Consider the following 27500-nt stretch of genomic DNA (forward strand, 5'->3'; position numbering starts at 1 on the left):
TAACTTTATATAACTTAACTTTATATAACTTTATATAACTTAAGCATATCAGCTACAGCTTACCATTCAATTTCAGGCTTTGGTGAACCAAAATAAGCACAGTCCAGCAATGCGGGACTATCTGCGATGACTTGATACAGTTTATTAGTAGTAGTTAGAATTCTTGGTGGCTCAGCTGAAAAGACAAAGATATCTGGATATAGATACCAAGATGCAAATACAGAATACTAAGACATCAAGAATGGCCTAAAAAATGATACATTAACATCCTTCTCTGAAGTGATTTCTGGTCTCAGTCGAGGTCCAAATATGTTCTACTGCCTGAGGAAACAGTGTATGATAGTATCTTGTGAAAAACAAATGCTTCTTCCCTATGTTCAAGTAAAAGAGATGTGCACCAGAGGCAATTATTTCATTTGGAAAATTTAGATTAGAATATGCTTCAAGAAAAGAAACTCCTGGGAACAGACTGAACTACATAATTTCAAACAAACCTGCAGGCAGAATGAAGGTAAGATGTATTTTTGGTGAAACACCTACATTTTTTAAAGGAACCATGGAACCAAAGTGAATTCTTTCATTTAACAGACAGTGTCCCTCAAACAAAAGATCTGCCAGTTCCTGCAGGTAAGTCTTTAAAGGCCTTTCTGCCCAGGATTTTGCTACTAGCTTTGTAAAATTCAGCAAAAACAACTGAAGAGGCCACAATATCTTGTAACTAGAAACATATTCTTGGGAGGCCTTCAAGACAAATGCATAGATATGTCCCTTTGCAATACCAATTTAGAGATCATCTATTTAACTGATTCAAAACACCCACAATCAATGAGAGTATACTGAAAAATACTAATGCAAGGAATATTAATTCCTGTCTTATTTGTCATGTTTTCATTTGCTAGATTTACATAAACAAACAAACAAACAAGAGTGAAAATTTCTTCCAAGTTTTCCCCAGCTTTTACAACTATCCTTGCTACTTAGAAACAGTGAAAGTAAAATTCAGGAATAACCTACAAAACCCAATGTATGTACATCCTCACCTTTGAAAGGGCTCAGGAAATACACCCACTCCCACTGATGACCTTAAGCAAGACCTGAGCATGCAATTGTGTTCAGGAGACAACTGAATATACAAGAAAACCGAAAAATGTAAAATCTGTTTCTTACCCAGAACATTGACAAAAGCATTTGCTAGCAAGTATCCATATTCATTAGAAGCATTGCACTGATAGACAGCACTTGACCTTTCTTGCACATGTGAGAAAATAATGGTATCACCATCTACCTTTCTGCTAGGATCTTCTGGGGCAACTGTTGGTGTAAAGAAAAAGAAATATTGTTTTCCTTAAACTGCTGTTGGATGAGAAGTTTCATACTTCTGAAAAGAAGAAACAATTTGAAATAGCAATATAACCTTACTTCTATTTTCCTGGTGGCTGTTCACTGATTAAGATCTGAATTTCAATATGATTAAGGAAGTTACTCCAGTTCTACAAATATTTAACTCGAGATGGCATAGTTCCTGTTTTCTGAGTTTTTTTTCCTTGCTGTTTATTTTTCAAGGAAGCGAAGCTGAGCTAATATTTTGCACGTATTACAGAGGAAAAATGCTGATATGACAAGATTCAGGCAAATACAGACAGTATCTAGAAAAAAATATGGCAATATTTCTGAATGTCAAAAGAAAATTATGTCAGAATGACACTGAACTTTACCGTCCTCTGTGACTTAAAGCTTTCAGCTTTTCCAATCAGCTGTTATACCATAAATAATTATCCAAATATTATAAACAGAACCTTACTCAGTTGAAAACTATCTCAGTAAAACAGACGTAATTATTTCACATAAAATCGAGTCTTCACAAGAGCCATGATAGTAATTCAGTAGGTGGCACTCTTTCCCTTTCATAAGAATTCTACAATGCATTTTCCTCAACCGTTCTGTAGTAGCCTGAGCTGTCGAACAGCTCTTGCAGCTCAGAATGAACGAGAATATAACTGAAAATAAAATTCTGAGATATTATTGAAGAATAATAGCGGTCAGTTATGATACATCTGGATGTAGTTAGAGAGCTAGAAAAGAAAAAAAAACAGCCTGTAGCACTGTACTACACAAAAATGCACAAACTATAGCTTAGTATTTTAAGCAAATATTAAATCAAAACGCCTCAATGTATTATTAATATTGAAACTTAATGGTGAAATTATTTATATAGTAATATTAAAAATAAATGCAATTATGTATAAATAAGTGCATCATGGTTTGGTTGCATCATCAAAATTTACACCTGTATATATTAATAGAACTTGAGGAAATAAGTATAATATTATTCCATATAATTCCATATAATATAATTTCTAATTTCTTTGGATTCCAAGAAAAGATTAACTAAATTAACATCAATTTTTTTAAGTGGCAAAGCCTTTTTATTCAGCAATATCTCAGTACTCATCTGTAAAGAAAAATGGGAATTTTCTCCTTCATTTTCTCAAATCTGCTGAAGAGAGAAGAATGAAAGGGAACAGATGAAGGAGACCACAGTTCTGTGATCCTGCTTAAGGGTATCTCCATTTTGGGTGAACTTTAATGCCACTTTACAGGTAAAGTAACAACATCAATTTCCTAACAGATGCCTCAAACCCAGTTTTCAACTCAATTTTTAACTCTTATCTTCCATCACTTTGAGTTCAAATTAATATCACAGAATCAAAGATTTCAGAAAGGAAGAAAAAGGTACTACTGGAATTTTAAATGCTTATTCTCTGGGCTTCTGGATTGCTAGCACTTCTTTTTCTCCTGTTTTGCTTATTTGTGTTCCATGTTCCCCATTGCTTCCTATTCTATGTAAATGTCATTTTCATTAAAAGATTCATGGTCTGCAAATAGACGGAGCAGGTGAGTCGCCCAGCAGGCAGACCAGTCAGCTGTGAGCAGTGGTCTGTCTCTGCATACAAATCACCATTAAATGGAAAATATGCAGTCACCCTCCCAGGAGGTAGATCAGCCCACAGCTCCCCACAACCGACATCTGTAATGGGTGCACGGACTCCCCTCTTACACTCGCTCCCATACATAACGTCCTACATGCTGTTGGTAGGGCCCCTCCAGAGAGGTGGACGCCATTGTTTGAACCCTCTATGACTGAAGAAGGAACTGGATCTTAAAATGATGATCTAACCATTAACCATCATTAAAAGAAGGGAAGCATCTTCCCTTCCCAGTGATGTACTTTAGGAAAAGAAGAGATATTCCCCAACCAAAACCAAAAACCAGTCCAAACCTGAGGAAAACATCCTGTTAGTCAGTGCTTCCTTTTGACTGGTCTAGCTACTTGCACGCTGAAGGGCACTGATTTCAGAAAGCTCTCTGCTGAGACTGGCATCTCTTCAACAGTCTGTCTTCTGACACACCTTGTCCTCCCACGCAACACAAACAGAAGCTACACGTCTATGCTCACGTGCTATGCTGTGTTTTGCAGTGCAACCAAAAAGTTAGACACTGTATCATCCAGCTGCTTTAATAATAAGCGCACACTGCTGCACTCACACACAGAATGGCTGAGGTCAGAAGGGACCACTGGAGGTCATCTGGTCCAACCACCTGCTCAAGCAGGGCCACCTACAGCCAGCTGCCCAGGACTGTGTCCAGATGGGGGAAGGATCACTTCTCTTGACCTGCTGGCAATACTTTTGTCTAATGCAGCTCAGGATAACATTAGCCTCTTTGCCACAAGGGCACACTGCCGTCTATGCTACTTTCCAGGTGGGTGGCCCCCAACATGCACTAGTGTATGGGGTTGTTACTCTGCAGGTGCAGGACTTCGTTCTTCTCCTTCTTGAACCTCAAGAGGTTCTTGTCAACCCACTTCTCCAGCCTGTTGAGATCCCTCTGCATGGTAACATGACCCTCTGGTGTATCAGTTACTCTTCCCAGTTTTGTGTCGTCAGCAAACTTGATGGGGGTACACTCTGCTCCATCATCCAGATCACCAGCAAAATGTTAATTTAATGTTAAAATGTTAAATCACCAGATGTTAAACAGGACTGACCCCTGGGGGATCACAGCTAGCTACTGGCTTCCAACTAGACTTTGTGCCACTGATCACCACTCTCCGGGCCTGGCCGTTCAGTGATTTTTCTGTCTACCTCACTGTCTGCTTATCCAGTCTATACATCAACAGCTTGTTATATTTTTGCAACAGGGGATCTTATGGGAGACAGTGTCAAAGACCTTCCTGAAGTTCAGGTAGACAACATCTACTACTGTCCCCTCATCAACCAGGCCAGTCATTTCATCATAGAAATTTATCAAGTTGGTCAAGAGTAACTCCTCCTTGGTGAAGCCATACCAACTATTCCTGATGGTTTTTATTGTCCTTAATATGCCTGGGAAGGGTTTCCAGGGTTAGCTGCTCCACGCCCTTCCCAGGGATCTAGGCAAATCTGACCAGCTTGTAGTTCCACGGGTTCCCCTTCTTGCTCTTCTTGAAGATAGGAGTAACATTTGCTTTCCTTCAGTCTTTGGGCGCTTCTCCCAGCTACCATGATCAATCAAAGATTGCCTTGCAATGACACCTGCCAGCTCCCTCAGCACTTGCGGGTGCAACCCATCAGGGCCCATGGACTTATGCTTGTCCGGTTTGCTTAAGTATTGCCAGATGTGATCCTCTTCCACCAAGGGTGCATGTTACTCCAGCTTTTCTGCCTGGTCTATGTGACCTGGAATTCCTGAAGGCTAGTCTTGCTAGTAAAGACTGAGACAAAGAAGGCATGAGGTACTTCAGCCATCAGCTGGGCCACTCAAGCACTGCTTGTTTGCCTTTACCAGGATTCTGAGGACATTACAGGATGGCTGCACAAAAAGGGGAAAATGCTTTTGACACATTTGACAAATCTGAATGTGGAACTGATAAGCAAAGTAGCAAGGAATTAGGTAATGCTTATAATGAGTTTGTATTATACAATTGGGGTAACGAGTGATGAGGATTAGTTACAGGAGTTCTGCTGCTGTAACAGACAAGTGAACATGTGTCCTGTAACAACCAAAATTTAGTCCCAGTAACACCGAGTCTCAGCTTATGAATGTGGCTATGTCCTTTCTGGACAAAGACCTGATTGCTTGGCTTCACTTAATTTTTCCATCACTTCATATAATGAGACAGCTTTTTGACCCTATAGCTACACACAGCATATTCCTGTACAGAGAAGGTATAGCTGCCATCAGATATTTTTGTCACAGTTAGTCATCAGCACCCTACAAATCTTCTGTTGATCTGAACACATACTTCCATCTGTTTCATAAACTTTAGACAGCCTAGGCAATTACTTTTGTCAGTATGTTTAAATAACCATTATGGCACCATTATTACTTTTTTTTCCTGGAAAAAAAGGCAGAACAAGATGTGCTCTCTGCACAGAAGCAGTTAAAACACACTATTATGCTTAATCCAGATTTTGTTGCAATATTTTACCCTATTGTGTTGAAGAATTTAATTTTCCTGATCAATTTTAATTGCTGGTCACTGTATATTTATGCAAATTCAGGAAGGGAAACAAATTGAAGAACAGAACAACTGTCAACTGATGATGCAGTATATAATAGAATGTTATCTGTCCAAATAAATGATACGAACTTCAGCCCATCTGTAAGAAAGATACATATTTGGGGCAGAAAATTATTCAGACAAGAAATTGGCCTACCAACTTTAAATTCTTTAGCTTAAATGTTTAAGCTCGGTGTAAAACTGAAAAAAAAATCCATTGCTTTTAGCTGTGGGGTTTTTTAGCTTAAACATAAAAAGGAAGTTTTTATTGTGAGAGTGGTCAGACCCTGAAACAGGATGCCCAAAGAAGAGATGGAGTTTGTCCTTGGAGATAATCAACATCTGTCTGGACACAGTCCTGACCAACCAGATACAGATAACACCCTGCTTTGAGCAGGCAGGTTGGACAAGATGTTCCTTTCACCCTCAGCTATGCTAGGATACTGTGGTTTTAAAATAACCTAACAAACAATGTAGACTGAAAATAATTCAGTGGGAAGAAGGTATAAACCTTTGATTGTGATTCTGTAATTTGCCATTGTTTGTAAAAAAAAAGCTAATAATGTGAAATTAATTGTTCCTGAAATCAGAGTTCCTTACACTGATCCCACATTCTGAAACACAACAAAGTGAATATGAGATCCAGCTGATCTCAGAAGTTCTCAGAGGGCACTGACCTAGAGTGATTTCTGTTGCTTGAGAAGTGTGATGTAACTTAAGGTAGTATGTATTTTTTTCCAGAAGCATGTTGTGGATTACAATCACTGTTTGTAGGATATGTGAGTACTAACTGTTTCTCCTCTACAGTGAAAATGCCTATGCCATCCTCAGATATTGTACTAGAGATTCCCTCTGGCTGAAAACAAGCTGGAAAAGAAAGGAACAAAATGACTTGACTGCTTTTCCCTGTATCAGTGAGAATACATACATCTTTGGCATGTGTAAAAGCTAACCTTACCTAGATCAGTTAACTGTCACAGAAAGACCTAGTGAAAAGAGAGAATAATTTCTCTTTAGAAAGAGCAGAAATATTCATTACTGTTTTTAGATGTCTGCATCTTCTTTAGCAAATCAAAGTTATGAACCAAAAGTAATCAATCCTGCTATGCATTCACAGTGACTATATATGAGTGTTAGAAAACAAAGTCTGTTGTTTAAGTGTTATAGTGCTTAGTCACTCATTTCTTTAGTAAAGCTGGGTTATCGTTTTGCATCAATAGCAGAGTATTAGTTTCTCAGAGAAGCTGAGACAATTATTTGACTTAGATTTTATACTGAACATCTGTTGCTGTAGTTCTGTTTTTACTACAATTCTCTCCTTAAGCTTATGCACAAATAATAGTGAATGTAAACAGGAGCATGAGTTCAGTAGTGGCTCTTAAGCTATGATTTTCAACAACTCTAACTTCAGAGATAACTTTGAAGACGCTCTTATTAAGGAAAAATATCTAGAAAGCAAAGACAGAAAATTAGGTTTTTTTTTTCTGATATGAATGTAGAAACACAAGGACCTTGTATAGTGATGCTTGTGTATGCTTTTCAAGTTCTGGCAGGATCACAGGATCGCTTGTATTATAGTACGCTAGAAGTATCTTATTCTTCCTGACCTGATTCTTCCTCCAAAAACTCAAGTTCATGAGTAATTTATTAATACAGTAACCATTTCCAAAACTAGACAAGTCTTTACGTGGTTAAATCTAACTAGAGTTGAATGACTGAAACAGGATTTTTTAAGAATTATTTGCATAATTTGGGAAATCTGTTTTCAGATAGACTAGTTATGACAATCTGAGAATGTGATAGAACCAGAACTTAACATTATCAACCAAGCAACTAAGAAAACTGGGAGGAATATACAGAGGAATATATATTGAAGTGGCTTGATAACATGACAAGTCCTTTACGGAGAGACTTGGGTCTCTGTAGATCATAAACCATATGGTCTATGAATGAGCATCCAGTTAACATCCTTCTGGCTGCAGCTGACTTGCCCCTTAACATTTTAGAGCCCAAATCAGGGACTATTATGCATGACAGTCCCATTCTCTCAGATCTCTAATTATATTATCTAAGTAACATATTGTGTATTTAGAGAATGATGACTAGAATCCCTTTTTCTTCTGGTGGGGTGGGGAAGGGGTGGCAGTGGAGAAGGGTCTGGAGGCTATGCTTTCAGAGATGAACACAAAACTGGTAGTGAAATAGCAAGGGTGAGCAGTATGGTGCATCAGATACTTGAGAACCTATAGGGTCAAACCAAGACTGAACCTAAGTAAGAAAAACAAGGAACTTAAGTAATCCAGTTTTGCCTTGCTCTGCTCCTTCCAGTGAACTGACAAAGACTTAATTCTGGAAGAGATGGGACATGGAAGAAGATGCCATTTTCCTTTTTTTTACCAATCCCACTTGTTCCTCAGCAAAATATTTTCCTGTGATCAATGAAATCCTTGTTTCCTAGTTTCTGATTCTGATAGTACTATTACCTTCAAAGGAATAGCAGGAGGAACCTTCACTAGCCAAAACCATCCTTGTGCAGAATAAAAATCCCCTGATTATCACAGGTTTTCCTATCTGCTGCAGTTCCTAGGCCAGATGCACAGTGTAACGCAAGGACAGCAGAAGTGGTGGATAAACGCCTGCCCTGGCAGTCTTCTCTCCCAGACAGAACTCCTCAGGTCATCAGAGTCCAGCAGATTTCTCCCCACCCTGCCATGGCTGCGGTGAACAGCTTGTGTGTGTACTCATAGAGAGCATGATGGATGACAAATCTCTGAGCCAGGGATTATCAGGGCCTTTCATGAAGGAAATCTAAGGGCTAATGTTTCTCCCTTAAATTCAGAGTGATTACTAATGGACACTAACAAAAACCTCAGATTCAATGTGAAATGCGATATAAACAAGTGAATAACATGCCTTTCTGTGTACTACTTTGTATAAATCTAAGTGTGTGTATTTAATATTTAATAGCTCATCATGAACTATAAACCACTGAACCAATAAATTAGTCTTTTGTGCAGTATTTGCAATGCCTTTCTGAAGTCCAATTATGAAAGCGCTTCCCCTTCCCAATTAATCGGGGTTGTTACTTTCTTAAAAGTTGAGATACTTTATGCATGGTTTCCCTTTTGTAGAACCATGCTGAATATCTAAGCTGTAAAACACAACGGATTATGCAGCAGTATAAATAATGCAGATCTTGAGTGTTAATTGAAGCACAAGGCAAGGCAGAGTCATGGCCTGAACTTTCAATTGCTACTTGCCAAAGTAATTCTAATTGACCTCAATGGGACTGTGCATGTGAGTTCAAATTACTCCTGTGAGTAAATATTAGGAGGTTAGGTCCTTATCACTCCAGTATGCCTGAAGCAGCTTGCTCTTCGGACATGCTGGAGTTTTAAAGCATTACTGCTGAAGAAAAATAATTAAAATATTTCTTTTTACCCCGATTAATGTAAACTGGAACAAAATTTACACCATTACAATTTTTCTTCATAGGTGTTTAAGACATACTAAATTTTTCTTTATTCTTTCCTTTTCCCTTTAGGCCTCACCCTTTGACTGAGATATGGAGAAATGGTTTGTTCTTCAGCATTCCTCCTTCCTTGTCTGACACTATTATGGAAAAACAAAACCGGAAGAATTAAGCATCTCCCAGATGCACTTTCCAATAGAAAATTAAAGTATTGCAAACAGATTACTGGGCCACAGGAGGCACATTGTGGGATATATGATGACAGCAGGGCTTTGAAATTCAAATGTAGCATTTTTTTGTTTGAAATCCTGCCATGGGTGTAGCGCTCTCAGCACTGCCCTGAAGCTGAAACAGCTGCTTTAGTTTCCTTTTACAGTGATTTACTAATCATTCAGTTGGAAAAAGAGGGGTTCAATTTCATAATATAGTAACAAGTGAACTGTACTTGGTAGTTTCCAGACCAGCTTCTGATAAATCAGAATAATACAAAATCACATGAATCTGAAGAACTGCACTTTCTGTGATCACGATGTACTTCTTTTTTAGATGCCCTGACAGACTCAGTGTAGTGGAGCATCCAGTAAACTTGCACTTAAATATTTAAGGTGGAGAAAACTTCAGCTTTTCTCAGCAGTGAAAGTGACCTTTAAGACAAAGCTGAGCTAGTGAGTTATTTATTTCCTATGTTCTTTCCTCCTTTTTTATCCCCCCTCCCCCCCTGCCACTCTAGTTGAGTGGGTAATTTAATTAAAGTCTCTTAATTTTTACTGAGTTCCCTTCAATAAGACTCTGTGTACTGATTCCTCAAGGCTGGCCAGCCAGCCAATATATGCTGCCCTTGTATTTGGGAAATTCGGTGGCATCCTGCAGCTGCTTCTGAAAACTCTCTGTTTCTTAATGTTTTACTGCCATCCTGCAAGAACGCAGAACACATCATCGCTTTTCTGGAAAATGTACTTGTCATTTGAATAGCACGTCCTACAGCTTTGACAAGGAAGGAGTGTAAGGCAAAGGTGATAGCCAGGTGAAAAAGATTTTACCAGTCAGGAGGCCTGAAGAGCTAAACTCTCAGGACAGCAGGATAAAAATCTCCTCAAAACCGACCAAAAAAAGTTAATGGTAAATAGTAAGGAAGATCAGACCACTCAAAAATAAGAAAGGAAAGAGCAGGACAGTTACTAAACTTTGATTATAATGCATGCATCATATTTACAAACAATACATACACACTACAAAATTATATCAATATTTTCCTGTTTTCCTGTAATACCATTGTTTGATGAGGTGATTGATGTCAGCTTATATAACTTGTTTAACCAATGGATACTTCTAATTTTAAATCTCAGGCTAGTTATCTCAACTTACATTTAATTAGAATTCTTGAAACAGGTTCTTTGCTAAATGTTTCTATCTGTTTCAATATATACCCCTACTTTTCCCCAAAAAGTTGCATATTTTTCCCTCCAGTTCAGTTTAATCTCTCCTATATCCCACATATTTTGAATATATCTAATGAGGGTTCTCATTTACCTGTTGCTATTTCCTAGATTCTCACTGTAGAGAATCCTCCTCCATGTCCCAAACTCTGTGACATTTATTTCATGGACAGACTTAAACATCTCCTGAAACTCCTGAAAGTTACACTGTCATACTTCCAATAGATCAGGACAGACCAATATTTTAGAGCCCATTACCTCTCACCAGTCAACAGGGTAGGTTGTCTGTTGGTCTGTTTTTATAGAATCATAGAAAACACAGAATAGTTTGAGTGGGAAGAGACCTTCGAAGGTCACCTAGTCCAACCCTCCTGTGATGAGCAGGGACATCTGCAACTAGATCAGGTTGCTCAGAGCCCCATCCAGCCTGGCCTCGAATATCTCCAGGGATGGGGCATCTACCACCTCTCTGGGCAACCTGGGCCAGTGTCTCACCACCTTCATTGTAAGAAATTTCTTCCTCATGTCTAGCCTGAATCTCTCGTCTAGTACTTTAAAATCACTAGCCCTTGTACTGTCATAAAATGCACCTGTAAAAAGTCTGTCCCCACCTTTCTTTCTTACAATATCATTATATGAAAGAGGAAGGATAAAGGTAGAAGAATGCAGTGTCCTCCAGCAAGTTCTTCCCAAGTAAAGTTGTGCTATATATAGCAGTTATCTTGAGTCTGTCATAAAGCCTTGCCAGTCACAACACTGCAACAATTAAGCGGCTCAGCCACCAAGTCAGGGTTGCTTTTCTTATCCATGCACACAGAAACAGCTGCTTCCCTGCCTTAGGGGTTCCTTTTCTTTGACACCTCCTTGGCACAAGCTGTTTCCCAGGCACTTGCTGACACATCCAGTCAGTTTTGCTGCTGCTGCTGCTTTTTAGTGCTGAAGCCTGGAAGGCTCAAACATATTCCAAGCTGCAAATCCAGCAAAAGTGCTCTACATATACAGAGCTGAGGACTTGACTTTTTATGTCACCTTCACAATTCCTAGACAAAATTAGTGTTGCAGCGGGACAGCAAAGGAGATGTCTAGCAAACACGAGTGTTGCAGCAACACCATGGTAATAATTACATCCCAGTAATGTCCTTGTTGAAGGGTGATGGCACAGCTCTGTTGCTACAGCCCGATCTCTGTAAGGACATCACCAGCAGAACACCAGACGGGATAACCAGGAGTACAGTCACAAGTTCTAGTGTTCTCAAGCACATTAGAGGCACACTTTGTTGTTCCACTTTTATGAAATACAGTATTTTTATCACCTCATTTATAATTTAGTATTACCTGCCAGGCAAAAACACTTAAATACATGCTCTTCATTTATATTTGAAAAATCGCCCTGATATTCCTCATATTCTCACACTCATTCTCCCATAAGATAATTAAGAACCTTACTGGCTATGGGAACGCCATTTGCTAACCAGCTTATATTAGGCTTTGGGTTGCCGTTTGCTCTGCAGATCAATGTCCCATCTTCTCCAGGAGACAAGACCAAGTTTCTGGGTGCTGTTATCCAGTATGGGGCAGCTGGAGTTAGGAAGAAAATCACAGCAATCATTTTCCAAAATTACATACAGAAAATCATAAGGCATAGTCACAGTAACCATAAGATAATTTACACAAGGTATGTACAGATATAGACATACACTGTTAATTTATATACATATATACACACACATATATATCCGATACTCAGTGCTTAACTGGTAGATTATACTGAGCCATTGGCTACCCACTGCATTAAAAAGGGGGCATCTATGTCCTTCAAAATTCTGAGACAAGCAACAAAATGTTCTTTGTTTCATTTAGGGTTTCCTGCTTTGAATCTGATTTGCCCTTCCTAATAAAGTAAAATTTATCTGAGTAAGGCATCTGCAGAGATTAGAGTGGTCTTTTGACTAATTTCAGAGACAGCCATGCTCACAGTAGTGAGCTGTGAGAAAAGAATGCAGGTTTGATTACATAAAAAGATTTAATGTTAAAGGTGAAAATCAGAAACGGCAAAATCCTTGGCTGAATTCAATGGGTGATTGCAGTGGAGACAGATGTTTACCTGAGACAGCTGAAAACACACAGAAATCAAAATGGATGGAACACTGTCCTTATAGAAAGATACTAATCTATGTCTCTATCTCTTTTACAATAAATAACCACAAATAGCATATGTTATCACATCTTGCCATTAAATTTCAGATTTTGGATTGATGGACAGATGCAAACATAAAATTAAACTTCTGCTTTTAAAAAGGAGGCTGAATGTGATCACAAAATGATGCTGGTTTACAAAAAAACAAATGGCTATTTAGCATGCAAAGTAAGCACTACAGTTGATTATTTCAATGAGTAATTAGCTGTCATTCCAGGTTTTTTGTTTCATGGTATTCAAAACATACTTACAATTCCTATTTGGACAAACATACTCTAAGTGTTTTTAGAACTAGTAAGACATCATCTTGGGTAAAAAAGCATGAAGAAGATAGAAAATCAGAGATGTTAATTAACAGAGAAAAAGGAAGAATACTATAAGACCATAAGATAAATAGTAAAAATAGAGAAGAGAAAGAATCTGGGTTATATGCACGGAGAGCAGAGAACATGGAGAAAATAAGAAGAGAGCTGGGGAGGAAGACACAAAAACAAGGGAAAGAAGCAGTCTAACGACAGCTAATAAAAGGATCTAAAATAAATGCAGCACTCATATAAGCTAAGAAATTATTTCACTACCATTACCGTACAGTCTCAATTTAGCCTGTTGCTTTTCAAAGTAACATATTTTTTTTTTTTTTAAAAAAAAAAGAGATTAGAGATAGTAAAGTCCTTCCACAGGTAGAATTCAGTTGGTTTAATGATAATGTCCTCTGCCTTTTCTTTTTTTTACCATTTTCATTAACCCTTTCAGCTATACTTTATCCTAGAAAGGTTACTTAAGTTTTGCATTCTGGACACTGACAATATTACATTAAGGATTACTTTAGTATTACCTTTCACAGTTACTGAAATGACATGATGAGCAGAACCTAATATATTTCTTGCTATACATTTGTAGTTCCCAGAGTCGGCTTCAGAAACATCTATAATCTTGAGAGTTTTCTTAAAATTTTCAAAAAATGTTCTGTTGGCTGGCAGTTCCCCACCCTCTTTAATCCAGCGGATTACTGGTGTGGGTCTGGAGAAGCAAAAGCACAAGTCAAATTTAGGGATGGAGAGAAGGAAGATGAGAGTTCAATACAGTAATTTTCTGAACTTATATTTTATAAGTAATTATTTTAAGAGCCTTTACCCAGATTTTGGGGCATGTCCAGTAAATGTGCAAAACATGCCAGCATTTGTTTCTAGGAAATGACAAGCCTCACTAACACTGTCAATGGCCATCTGTTCGCAGGCTTCATAATTATAGAATACATTCGTCTGCTGATTAATCTAAAAAACCCTGATGGTTAAGTAATGAATACAAGTGTATTTCAAATTTTATTGCACTTATACTATTAAATTGATGGTCATGGTGCTTTAAAAGCTAGTTTCTAGATAATAACAAGTTTACAGTTGTCCATTTGAGCAATAATTTGAGCAATATCCTAATGCTTCATGAATGTTCCAAATTTTACAGCAGATCTGTAAGGAGACAAACTATTTCTCATGAGAAATCAAGAAAAAAATGTCAGTGTTGAGTAAAGTACATCTACTTGTCACTGCACCACATCTAAATCTTGGCTATGACCCACAATGTCCACTGAAGTTGAAAGCTCTCCAAACACATGCTTTTGATATTGCAAGAAATTACAAAGTGTTGCTTACTGAGTAGAATGTCCTCTCTCAAACAGTAATGATTCAAGGTAAATATTCTCTTAGCAGTTTATTATCACATATTTTATAACAGAGACACCTAGCAAACAGAGACACACTTTCAATTATAGTATCAGTAATTAGGAATAGTTGTTCAAAACAAAATTTGAATCTGGCCCTTTGTGGACAACTATGTAAGCTTCAATTTTTATTTATTTTTTTTTTTCTTTAAATTACATGATGGCTACAGACACAAAGCCACACAACGGATAATATTCTCGTTTTTCTCTCATTTTTATCCAGCTATTTTACTGGAGTTCAGATCATTGAATATTTTTATTGCAGGGTTGTCAAAAAGCATGTAACTATATTACAGACAAAGACTACCTATGCTGATGCTACTCCCACTCATAGGTGTGGTTTTGCTAGCGGGGCTGATGCACAAACACCTGAGACAGAAACGCTGCACTGATGCTTGTGTCAAGCTGTGCACAAGCCTACCCCGTGGAGATTATGCAAGTGAATGCATCTGCACCATGCTGTGCAGCATCATTTGCAATTATTGGCTTTCCTAATGGTCGCCTCAGAGCACTCTGCATTATATGCTTTTGTGCACTGTAAACATGTTGACAGTTCCTGAAATAGGTACTAAAGATTTTTCCACTTCTGCACTAACCAACCTATTCTCAGATTTCTTCCTGAGAATGAAAGTGATTTAAGACCAAATGAGTTCATGAAGTTAAATTGCTCCTTAGTTATTTTCTACTTGCACAACAACCAGCAGAAGCAAACTTTCATTACATTGAAGAAACAAGTACCAATTAAAGTTAATTACAACAAGAAATTGGATGTAAGAAACTGAAGGTATGTTCTAACAACTCCCACCTAGCTGATCTACAAAGTAACTATTAGCATATGTGAGCAGCTTTTTTTCATTAGACCAGTAGATTCTAATCTATTTTTATATCATTTGAGAGCCTGATTGTAAATTTAGGAAAAAAACAGAGGCTTGATTCCTGACTGCAGTTCTGCAGATGTATGTCCAAGGTTCCTCTATGGTGTTTCTTGTTTGTGTCCTCTAGAAAGAGAATGGTGCAACCTGAATCCTGTGCACAGGGTGTGGGGATAAGAGAAGGCAGAGGCCATATTATTTATGCTCATAGTTGGTTTTGAAGTCTGCTGATGCCCATGTAAACTGTGGACTTCCTTAAAAGAGCTCTTTCAGTTTCTTTGAAATGCCTAAACTTATACCGTGGTAACATTTTCACAGAATCACAGAATCACAGAATCGACTGGGTTGGAAAAGACTTCAGAGATCATCGAGTCCAACCCTTGGTCCAACTCTAGTCCGTTTACTAGATCATGGCACTAAATGCCACGTCCAATCTCAATTTAAAAACCTCCAGGGACGGCGAGTCCACCACCTCCCTGGGCAGGCCATTCCAATGCCTGACCACTCTCTCTGTAAAGAATTTCTTTCTAATATCCAGCCTAAATTTCCCCTGGCAGAGTTTAAGCCCATGCCCCCTTGTCCTATTGCTAACTGCCTGGGAGAAGAGACCAATCTCCACCTGGCTATAACTTCCCTTCAGGTAGTTAAGCATCTCTGAAATGTCTCCCTCTGTTTCTGTGTTTTTATTTAGAAAAACACCATCTAAAAAGTAACTTACAATCCTGCTGCAATGCACTCCAACAAAAGCACGTTTCCTCTGAGCTCCACTTTGGTACTTGTGCTGCCTGTTGGTGTAAGAAGAACTGGCTGCCTCTCTGTAACTGGCTTTGCTGGAACAAGAAAAAAATAACTTCTAAATTTTATTTTAATAGTGATCAAATGCATACATCCATTCTCACATTTTGGACAGAGATTTTGCTCCACATTGGCCATTTAATCAAAAATTATTGTGTTACACAAATACACAGCTCAACAAATGAGGTTTTTGACAGGCATAGCATATCTCAACCTGTTAAATGCTATGATTTTGAACACACATACACACACAAACACATGAAAAACGTTATTATTAAAGACAGGAGCAATTGATACATAGTTTTTACACAAGGAACTATGCAGCCTGATGGATGAATGCTGAGGCTTGATCCTAAGCAGTCCCTCTTCACTTCAGCAGAACTACTGCAAGGAGTAAGAGGTGACTGATGTGAGTGGTAGTGCAAGACTGAAAGTTATAACAAAGATTTCTGGGCTTCCATCAAACCAAAAATAAGGCAAATTTATTGTATTCAGAAACATAAAGCAAGGGGAAAAAAAGTACTCTTTGCAATATGCTTTGTTCAATATTTCCTAGACAACATGAGGCATCTTTTCAGAAGCTAAGCCTTATATCCTCTTTTTACTATATATTTAACTTTAATTAAAGCTGTTCCCCAGTCTGGTAATAAAGAACCATTGATTAACCCACAAGAAGTAACCACAGTAAACAGAGACCTATAAATATAAGACCCATTTTTGACATTATACTCTGTTGGCTTTTGAAGTATTATGTTATTTCATGTGCCTTCATGGAAATCACAATAAAAGTGCTTTCTGTAATAACAGAGTGGAGTGTTTTCTGTAAATACTCTAACGTTCTTTTATAGCAGTTTTAGAATATAGGATTAAATTGCTCTCAAGTACAGTAGCAGTCTGAATCATTACAGTAAATTATTATATTTTTTTTAAATGTGAGTGGAAACATAATAAACTCTTGCTTATTAGGGTACAGGATTTACTGATAGATTAAAATAAATAGAACACTTAATTTTAATACAGTATGTGTTATTAATTCCTTAAAAACTAGTACACAAACAACTTCAAGTTGGGAGAAAAGGTGATCCAGAGTGAAGAACGCAGTTAAATATCATAGGCAATAACTAGTCTACTCAGTTTTAGCACTGCTAAGGAGCACTGACTCATTTTACAAACCTATGAAAATTCAGGAGAATCACCTTTGGTATTTCTGAGTTGTGAGCCAACCGAATGATGTTTTCCTTGCTAATGACAGATAATATATCATTCTGTGTTCAGATACATATTTCTTGTTTGTTCTTGAATGACATTTTTATGCAGAAAATTAAATGTTCTCTGCCCTTGTTTTATTTTAGATTCCTGTAAGTTATGGTTTAATATGTACAAAGCCTCATGTGACGTGGAAAAAGACAAAAATAAAAGAAATAGAATGTATTTTTTAATCAAGTGGAGAGTCTAGAACCTCAAGTATTATGGTATCAGCGTTGCTCCAAAGTCAGCCTGGCTAAACACACATACCTGTTTGGAAGAATTTAATTCACAACATACAAAAGACCACTTAACATAGAATAATGTAAAGATCACCTTAAACATGAGACAAACAAAACTCATCTTTCCCCTACATAGTTATTTATACAGACAGCATTAAAGTGTTTAGATTTTACACTTAGGAAATATGTTAAAAACGAATGGTACATTCAATAAACTGTTAAATGTGAAGTGCATCTGTTAAATGCTTAATTGTTGTTATGTATTATTCAGCATGTGATATTGAATAGTCCCAGTGATAATGAGCATATCATAATAATATATCACATATATATTAAAATATATGATACATAATATATATATATCATATTAAAAAGCAACACATTATAGAAGCAATCAGACAATTTTAAAAATCTGCCCCAGTGTGAAGGGACTAATTCTTTATGAGAATTTGTAATTTTATGAGCCAGATGTTATGATAACATTGAAACACTAAATATTTGCAAGGATCACACTGTGCAGTCCCTTTCTAAAGCATGTATTATCACCAGCACTAATAGATACCTTAGTAGAAACTGAAAAGGGAGCAAAAAGGTTAAATAGCCATGGAGGTGAAGTTAGTTAACTAAATGCTACTGTGAAACAGGGAGTATCAGTGGGGACCAGTGTAACTCACCACCATAAATATCAGTGTCACTCAAATTAGCAGCTATAGTGTCATTCAATGAATCCACTGAAATAAACAGAATATCATGAAGAATGCATACAAGAGGGAGAAATAAAAGTACTGGGAATCAAAAGGTGATGATATGGCTGCAGTGAGTTAATCAAATGATTGATTAATTTGTTTCAATAGTTACAATAATCATAGTAACTTTATATTCTTGCACATGAAAACCATGTGAAAACTATTATTTTTTTCCATGGCATTTTTTCAGTATTTCACATCATACAAAGCTTTTTTTCAAAAGATAAAGCCTGATAAAGGGAAAAAATGACAGCTTTTAAAAGGAATTATATATGAGGAATATTGGAGATCACATCTTAAGTTTATACAGTAATGTAATTTCTTATTCAGAATTAAAATTACAAAATTCCCTTGCGTACAACTGCTTTGGCAAATAACTTGAGAATTTTGGATAAACACTATGTAAGTATGTAATTAGGTAATGCAATACCTACTTGAAAAGACTTTTACAGAAATGGGTTGTTTCTGCTGTATAGTTTGCGTATGATTAAATCTTGCATAGCAGATATAGTCCTCCCGGGTATCTTCTGGTTGCACATTAGAAAAATAAAGGTCTCCATTTAGACCTTGGGAAACTCTTTCACTCTGAGGCAGCCTTTGGAAAGCTACAGGAAAACAAGAACACATTTATCTCAATTATAGTACACACTCCTTTATTATGATCTGCAGATTCCACAATCGTTCAGTTATGCTGTTTGTGGGTTTGTAAATATATAGACCTTTCTACATTTCCTCTCAAGCTCCTTTGTCTTCCTGTTCTTCTCCACTGTGTTAATCTACGATTTACATGAAGATCTCTGGCTGCTTTTGGCTTCATGCTTTTGGGCTGCATGTCTGCTTTTTCTTCGTTTCTACAGAAATGAAAATTCTTTTAATTTTAACTTAGAGGAAAACTCCACCATCTGTTGTCTTGGTAAGCAATGATCAACTGTATAGAAAAACTGCATAAAGTAAACTAATTCTGCATAAAAAACAAACTCACCATTATCCATCCAAAATATTATAGGTGGTGGTAAGCCAACAGGAGGTCTGCAGTGCAGAACTAGTGAATCACCTTCTCGAACATGATTTGGTTCTAGTCTTTCTTTTGTCCACAAAGGGGATCCTATAGAAATTAATTTTAACACACAGACAAACTATGCATTGACAAAAATTCTAGAATTTAAGAAAGAAATACACATGATATTAAAAAAACCCAGAAGAACTACATGCACAAAAATGTTAAGCTCTATCATGATTACTAAAGATCTAACTTTTGTTCTCTTTAATGCTTTCTTGAGAGAAACATAGTTTTTCTTTAAACATTTTTACAGCAGTTATTTGCTGAAAGTATAATCAACTGATTAAAATTATTTTGGCTACTCGCTAGAGGTTTTATAAAAATATCTTGCAAAGTTTTAACTATGATAATGCCAAAAAAAAAGAAAAAAAAAAGTGATGCAGTAGATTAGAAAACAGGTAGACCTTCCTGAAACAGTAATATACACATACAGCTTTATTAAAACATGTGAGAGCAACACTTTTTAAGCTGAGAACATTGAAAAACTGATTTAAGAAAAAAATCACATTAAAAATTATATAAACAGTCTATCATTAATCAACAGATTTTGCTTTATCTTCTTTTTGATGCCAATCTGTTCTGTATTAAAGCTATTATAAAACCTATGGAATACAGAGAAAGAATAAAAATTGTCTTCATCAATTATGTGCATTAAGGATGTAAACATTTTATTCTAATTGTAGTGTCATATATATACAACCCAATTTTAAATGTGATAGGTCGTCTAGAAGTACCAAAAAAAATCAGGAAAGCATTTTGGTTATTTAATTTTCTACGGAATATTGGAGAGAACATGCAATTCATTATTGAATCTGGCTATCAGGAATTATACAATACCTTTTAACATGATCACTTTGATGATTAAATTTTTAAGACAGGAAAAAAAAGGCAAAACATTCGGAAGAAAATAAGCAAACTTGAAGTGCTTCACATTTTATGAACATTAAGAGCTTCACTTACTAGAAGGCCTTATAACAATATTGTTGGAAATGGCTGCTCCTCGTTCATTCCTTGCTGTACACTGGTAAACTCCTTCATAGGCTTCTGCCTTCCCACCATTCATAATATTTATGACAAGGGTCCCTGAATTCGGTTTCATTGTTACCTGTGCATCTTTATCTATATCAAAATGAGTTCCGTTGCGTGTCCAGGAGAAGCTAAAATAATAAAAACAAAAAGAAAACTCTCTTTTTCAGTTGCTTTTTGGAGACTGTATGGAAAGAAAGAAGAAAAAAGTAGTTTTCAATAACACATGGTATTTTTTCTTTAGCAAATAAGACTCGTTCTCAAACAATATTATCTAATAAAGCAATGGAGCACTTTTTAATATAAGAAATCTGGCAATACTTTAATATAAAAGGCTTAGCTGAATTTGTTACGAGGAACCATTTCAAACTCAATATTAAAAAAAATAATAATAAAAGATTCTGTAGTTAATCATATATGGAAAAGAACTGATTTTCTTTCTACTAAAGATGATACAGCAACATCTGCAAGAACTGATATTGCTAAATCTGCATTAGCATTTCCATTATAAAACCCATTGTTGAAAGGGTTTATAAACCTGCCTTTAAAATCTTGCTCTGGGCTGAAATGTGTCATCTCAGGTCCCAGCAGGAGACCATTTCTTTTAATTGGTTTGGCCATTTTGAAGTTATGCAAGTGAATTAAAGACTGTGTGGCGAGTTTGATTTCTTTTCACTACTCTAACGCAAGCCGCCACGATTCTTTAAATGAAATTTTGCAGTCTGATAGGCCATAATTAATCTAGCATACTTATACTGGTGTTACGCAAAGCAAGAGGTGTTTTGAAAAGTAGTCACTCAAAATGAAGCCTATTAGAACTCATAAAATAAAGTAAAAAAAGCAGAGATTTGTAGAGACTTATACTACTGTAAACACCAAGTTCTCACTTATGCTTTGTTAAAGGCCAACACTATAGTTACAGAGAGCAAGACCAACGCCTGTGAAGTGCTGAGCACTCACAGGTTCAAACACTGTGAGCAGCAGTTACCCCGCTTGTTACACTTCACCTTCATAACCCCAAACACAAACACTATTTATACTTACAGTTTATAATGCTTCAAGCTACTAGAAAAGCTCAAATTTTAAGTGACTCAAATTGTGTGTGACCTTCCGCAGTAGAAGGGCAAGACTGGACACGCTATTTGCACTATGTGGTGGGGGAGAGCAGAAGAAGTGGACATGCCCAGCAGCACCGCACCACACTGCGGTGTTGTTTGGGAACCAGTGTGCACAGTGGGTGAATCAACAGTCACCCTGTTTCTGACAACCTTGGGGGTGAAGCTGTAGAACATGGGGTTCCTGTAACCTTCTACTACCAATAACACCAAAGGATACAGGGAACTGTAATGCAGCTTCAAATAAGAGGTGGCAAATGCGGTACAAAAAACTGAATTTGAGCGACATGAAAGTCAGAATCTTTGTGTCTCAAAGTACAGGCAGCAGCACATCCATAAACCCTTATGTCAGCTGCTCTAACCAATAAGAAATTACCCTGTTTTTAACAAACAACTCAAACTGAGAAAGTTCATCTTCAACTTCAGAGCTTTGAAGCAGCTCGAGTTCCAATATGCATCTGCAGGTCACCAAGACTGATGGACCAGGCTAATTATTGAAGTAAATAATTTGGATGTTGTATCTTTAAAAATTAGCAAAACTAAGCACAAGTTAATAAAATTAATGAGGAAATTCTGCAGTTAAATCCTGTCACTTCCTCTGTACCAGAGGAACAAAGTGAAACAGATTTGACGGGAAAGATGAGGCTGCACAGCAGAGAACCTGGCACATGATTCAGATACGTTATTCTCAGGGCCAGTGCCCTCAGTTTCTCAGGTAAATCCAACCCAAAAAAGGCCCTCAAGAGAAACTTCTGCAGAAGCAGTACAGTTGTCCCAAAGTGCACACTAATCAACTGATCCTCCAGGTCAACACCCAGACTCTTGAGAATGGCACTGTGCCTGCTAAATTAAAATGCTGGTAAACACAGCAGTTTTATGGCACTCTTACCATTAACTTAACATTAGAAAGGGTGGCAGCATCACAGATAATCTCCCCTCTTCTCCATTCAGTTGCCCAGCATGATAATGACCATGACTCCAAGGCAACCAGAAGGAGTAAGGTTTAAAAAACCCTGGTTATTCAGAAGAAGTACATTTAATGAGCTCTGTGTCTGTCTGAATGGGCAATTACAGACTGACCTTGCTGAAGTTGTGGCACACCACTACTGAGAACAGAGATGCACGTTTCTCTTTATAGTCTCTGAAATGAGAAGCAGCTACCAGCAATACCAGAAGACAGCACAGCTACTGCTATTTCCAGTGCAGGTACTCGCTATCTTGAAATTAGTATTTTCAAATATTTCAAGAGACTGAAACAGGGCCTTAAAATGGAAGATGATCAGGAATCTGATCTATACGCAGTGTTACCATTTCTGCCAAACGCAAAACTTAAGGCTACTAAATACACTGGGTAAATCAAGGCTACTGCTTATTAAAACTGATACATATTACAGAAAATGCATATGTATTTCAACATGAGCCTCATAAAATGAAATTATTTTTAAAAACTTAAATATGAGTTTATTAACGTTACTATAAATTTATTCAATGTCCATCCTTCTTAGACACTATGCCTAAAGCTGGATGTGGTCCAGTTCATAGTATGGCATGCCTCTTAGTGCTTTCCATGGGCATTTATCTATCTGCTCCTGTAATAACTGAGTATTATTTTATTGTCAGAACTTTAAGGAGAAAAAAATAATAGTTACTTGATGACTACAGTAAAGTTTCAATGTCAAGGACGAGAAGAGTCAGATTTACGACACTGTCAGCTGCTAAATTACAAAGGTAGAGCACCTGCATGTTTCTGCGTGTGCAAGCACATGCATATGCATATACCTGTTAGTTTGCAAAAGTTACATTATTATCTCTTAGATTTCTTATGCTGTTAGGCCAATAAAAGCAAAACAAAATTGCTACTAACCTAGGAGGTGGTTTTCCTTTTGCTTCACATTGTATTACAATATTCTCTCGAGGGTCAACAATGTAATCTTTTGGAGATTGCTGAGTTATTGTAGGAGGTTGCGACACTTCATTATGGAATATAAGAAACAGAGAGGAATTTAACAATATTTTCCAGGTATCAGCAAGACAGTCTTGTAAGCAGAGAAAGCAGAATTGCAACAGGCAACCAAACCATTGACAGGAGAGTGGGATTAAATTATCCTCTGTATTCAAAGGCTGAAGCCCTCTACTGTTGTAAAACAGTGTCACTACGCCAACTTCCAAAAGAGCTATGCCAGTTTACAGTGGATGAAGATCTTGGCCAAAAAGTTTAATGGATATAATTTCTATACATCAGAGTTCAAAGGACACTTGAATTCTAAATCCAACATATTTTGAATAAAGCTGTGAGACATATACCCACAAAAAATGTTTTTTACCACATTGAAGGAAAAAAATATATTGCTTTCTATTTCTAAACATTTTACGTATTTCCAGATTCTCTAGGGATATAAACTTTTCACACATTTATTGTGCTCAACGTATTGAATTAATCTACAAAGCATTTTTAGGAGCTACTTTTCAGGAGTAAAAAAATGTGTTAGAAATAAAAGAGTCTGTAAAAAATGATAAAAATAGTAGCTATTTTCCAAATACAGTGAACATGTAGGAAAAGCCCAGTACGGATTCTCCTTAAAAAAACCCAACAAAAATACAGTCAATCCTGTGAATTGCTCCAGGAGAAATAAACATTTAACATTTATGATTTATCAGGTACTCTAGAATGGGTAGCACAATATAGAATTTATTCACCTGACAAAGTAGTTGGTGCCTACCTATTTAATGAAATTAATAATCTGTTACCATTATCTATACCCATTTTTGCACTAACAATTTTCTCTTTATCTTAAGATAGTGAGAAAGGTATCTTCCTCACCATTCTTCACCTGTTCACATTTTAGTGAACAGTTTAATATTCACAGTTCACATTTTAGGAACCAGTTTAATAACATGCTCATAAACATCACTGTCTAAATGTTGTAACTTTTCTGTCCAGCAATACACTTTACTACCATTTTGGGGTCATTTATAGCCACTTTAGCAAAATATTTCAGTCATTACAGTTAGCTCTCACTCTATTCAGTTGCAATGGTAAGACTGAGGTTTTTATTTTAAGTCTTCCCTACCATTATACACTAAGTACTCTGCTGCACAGAAAGAGGTAGCCATCTGTAAAGCCCTACCCACAAGAAATAGCCGGAAAAAAAATCAGATCATGGAATCATAATGAAATATAGCAGCTAAGCAGAACAGGCCATTCAGAGCTGGATTTATTCCTCACTGCAGAGAGCAGACTGCTTAAAAGGGAAAAGCTACATTTTCACATGATGATGATGACTTTCTGTGTATTCCTTAGAGTAGCACTTTGAAGACAATTATTTTCCTTCTCAGAGGCAGTTCTTGGGGTCTGTACATGTCAGATGCCTGCTTGGGAAAAGCAAGCACCCTCTGAAACAGTACACAACACAAACACTGCCCCACATACGGGATATTCCATCTGATGAACATCAAGGACCTGAAGTTTCCACTTCTGTCTTACGCACTGCCCTTAAACTTATTAAATTAACCATGACACTAGAACTGTGTCAGGAGATCCCATGAAAGATGAGGTCTACTTAAATAACTGTATCCACTGTTTTTTAAGGATATAAAAGTCTCTCTCACTTACACATGTAAAATAGTATGTAAGTACATACATTCCAATCAATTTTTTTAAATCAGATATATTTACTCCTGAAAGTAGTAGTAAAACATCGTTCATGCCTGTATTAAATAAGGATTTTAATGTTCAGACAGCACACAATAAAAAAAAAATCACACAATCAAAAAATCACACATTAATTTGTTCGAAATATCAGAACACTGATGTATGTACGGTATTATTTTCTGAACACTGCATGCACAAAACATCTAGCTACAGCAAACCAAATTATCAACAAAATGTCAGAATCACACGTTTGGACTGCAAATTCAATTCACAACACAATCAGTATTAATTTTGAGCAGCACACAGCCTGGTTTCTGTGGACAGCAACTTACATTCTTCTAGAAGTTTTGCTTTTATTCCCCCATCAGAATCAGCAGTTGAATGGACAAATGGAGATTAAAGAGAAACATTTGTTAGTTAAAAGAAAATGAACATTTTTGAGAGGGAAGATAAGTATCTCTGACAAGTACACTGGTCACCATTAAAAAGAAAACATTTAAAACATTTAGCACTGTAGCCCATGCAGCAATGCCTGAAATTCCAGACACAATTTCCATTAGGTAAGATATTTCTACATTTATCTCAAAGTTCATGGTATAAGAAACTTTTCTGAAGTGTTGACTTTTTAAGGGCAACCGTGGTATGTGATTTTAGCCTTGCAAAGACACAAAACACTGATACTGAGGAGACAGCAAATCAGAATTAATGGAGTGCACTGCCCTCATGCTGAAGTCAAAATCAATCCACCCATATGATCATATGGAAGAACAAAGAGAATGCTTCAGGCTAAAATCACTCTTACAAAGACAAAAGCACCTACTTCTATTCAACCAACATGTTTGAAAAATAAGTAAACAAACAAACAAAAAAATCTCAGCTGTCTTATCTTTATTGATTACTTCAGATATTTTGCATAAATGTCTCCTCATCCATAATGTTTTAGAGCAAGTCAAACTGCTTTGGGTCAGCTACATTGCCAGTCATTCCTTACCTACTTTGAGACACTGATGAGCATAGGAACTGCTAACCTGATGAAATCTAAAGGTTCAACTAATTAAGTATGTTCTCACCATCAGGTCTGTGTGGTGGGTATGCAGGGAAGACCCGCAGAAAATACGAGTCCTTCCCTTGTGGTACTCTCCCAGAGCCATTCTAACCATTATTTATGAAAGCAATAACATAGTTATAGATGTAATTTTGGTTAACATGATTTTTGGCTAAAAATTCAAGTATTTGAATTTACCAGACCTAACAAAGATATTAAACATTATGTAGTAGGGGACATGTTAATTAAGAGTTAACAGGATACAGCTAAAAGGGCTACTCATTTTTGTCTATTGATACATTTCTGGTTAATTTAACCTGAAGTGTTGCTCTATACAAAAGCTATTAGAGTGGTGCGTAATTTACATTTGTTTCTAAACTACATGGTGGGTTTAAAACACTTTTTCTAGCCTGCAAAAATATTTAGGGAGAAAAATTAAGTTTAGAAAATAAGACTGTGATTTATCCAACTTTTAAGCCTTCTTTAAATCACAGTTTATTGCGCTAAAGGCATTCGCAGCACAGCAAGTCTGACGTAATTTAGATATATTGATCTTGTTACAGAAATACAGGTCATTGGTTTGAGAGGCTTGTAAATAATCATGGGGAAAAAAATCACCAAAGCAGTTGCAATTTAGGTCAATGATTATTAAAGAAAAACATGCATTTATGGAAGGTAGGAAGGTATAAAAAACAAGGGGGTAAAGAACACCATGCGGATTAGAATCATAGGCAAATTTAGTGATTTATTAATCCATTAATTTAACACCAGTTCTAATGTTCTCTTCTCTGGTAATTAGTTTAACAAATGAATAGTCACTGTGAGGTGCAACATGGTTCAGTGAATTCTGAAAATGTGATCTGGCTTATCTTAAGAAGAAAATAACAACCCAAAGCATGAATAATTTCATAAAATTAGCTACTAGAGCTCTAAAAAAGGCACCTACCATTGCGTCCTTTTCAGCGTGGGGGACTACATCCAGGGTTCCCCACTATCAGAGTCTTATCTTAGACAAGAACTTCAGAGACTTTGGGATTTCCCCTCTTCCAGATGTTTCCTCACTGGTTAATGCTAGAGTTCCCAGCTCAGCACACATTCTTTAACTTGAAGTTAGGTACTTAACTGTTTTCAGGCACTACTTAGGAAATCTAAGAACATAATTTAGTCTCTGGGTCAAAAAGTAAGATGATTCCAGTGTCTGAACTTTAGGTATTTGAATCTTTTACTAGATCTCATATCAGCTCCTGGATATCTCTTGTATGAAATACATATTTAACAAAAAAAGTGTTCAATAAAGGCACACCAAAGTGTGAGTATCCATGAGAATCCTATGTTAAC

General features: G+C 36.8%; 1 protein-coding gene across 50 annotated transcripts in view; it reads right to left on the bottom strand.

Moving 5' to 3' along the window:
- NRCAM (neuronal cell adhesion molecule) overlaps nt 1-27500 on the bottom strand; it is a 155026-nt gene that overhangs the window by 43820 nt on the left and 83706 nt on the right. For 25 of the 50 annotated variants that reach the window (XM_065048692.1, XM_065048682.1, XM_065048677.1 and 22 more), the window contains 11 exons: nt 25450-25467; nt 23330-23435; nt 20285-20481; nt 19247-19369; nt 18699-18869; nt 18193-18249; nt 15955-16066; nt 13483-13667; nt 11897-12028; nt 1168-1311; nt 64-175 (listed from right to left, as the gene is read on the bottom strand). In XM_065048692.1, the coding sequence (XP_064904764.1) occupies nt 64-175; nt 1168-1311; nt 11897-12028; nt 13483-13667; nt 15955-16066; nt 18193-18249; nt 18699-18869; nt 19247-19369; nt 20285-20481; nt 23330-23435; nt 25450-25467 (1357 nt within the window). The remainder of the gene's footprint in view (nt 1-63; nt 176-1167; nt 1312-11896; nt 12029-13482; nt 13668-15954; nt 16067-18192; nt 18250-18698; nt 18870-19246; nt 19370-20284; nt 20482-23329; nt 23436-25449; nt 25468-27500) is intronic. The other 25 variants (XM_065048695.1, XM_065048687.1, XM_065048684.1 and 22 more) reach the window with 4 other exon arrangements.

This window comes from Columba livia, chromosome 1 (assembly GCF_036013475.1).
Source record: "Columba livia isolate bColLiv1 breed racing homer chromosome 1, bColLiv1.pat.W.v2, whole genome shotgun sequence".
Lineage (NCBI taxonomy): Eukaryota > Metazoa > Chordata > Aves > Columbiformes > Columbidae > Columba > Columba livia.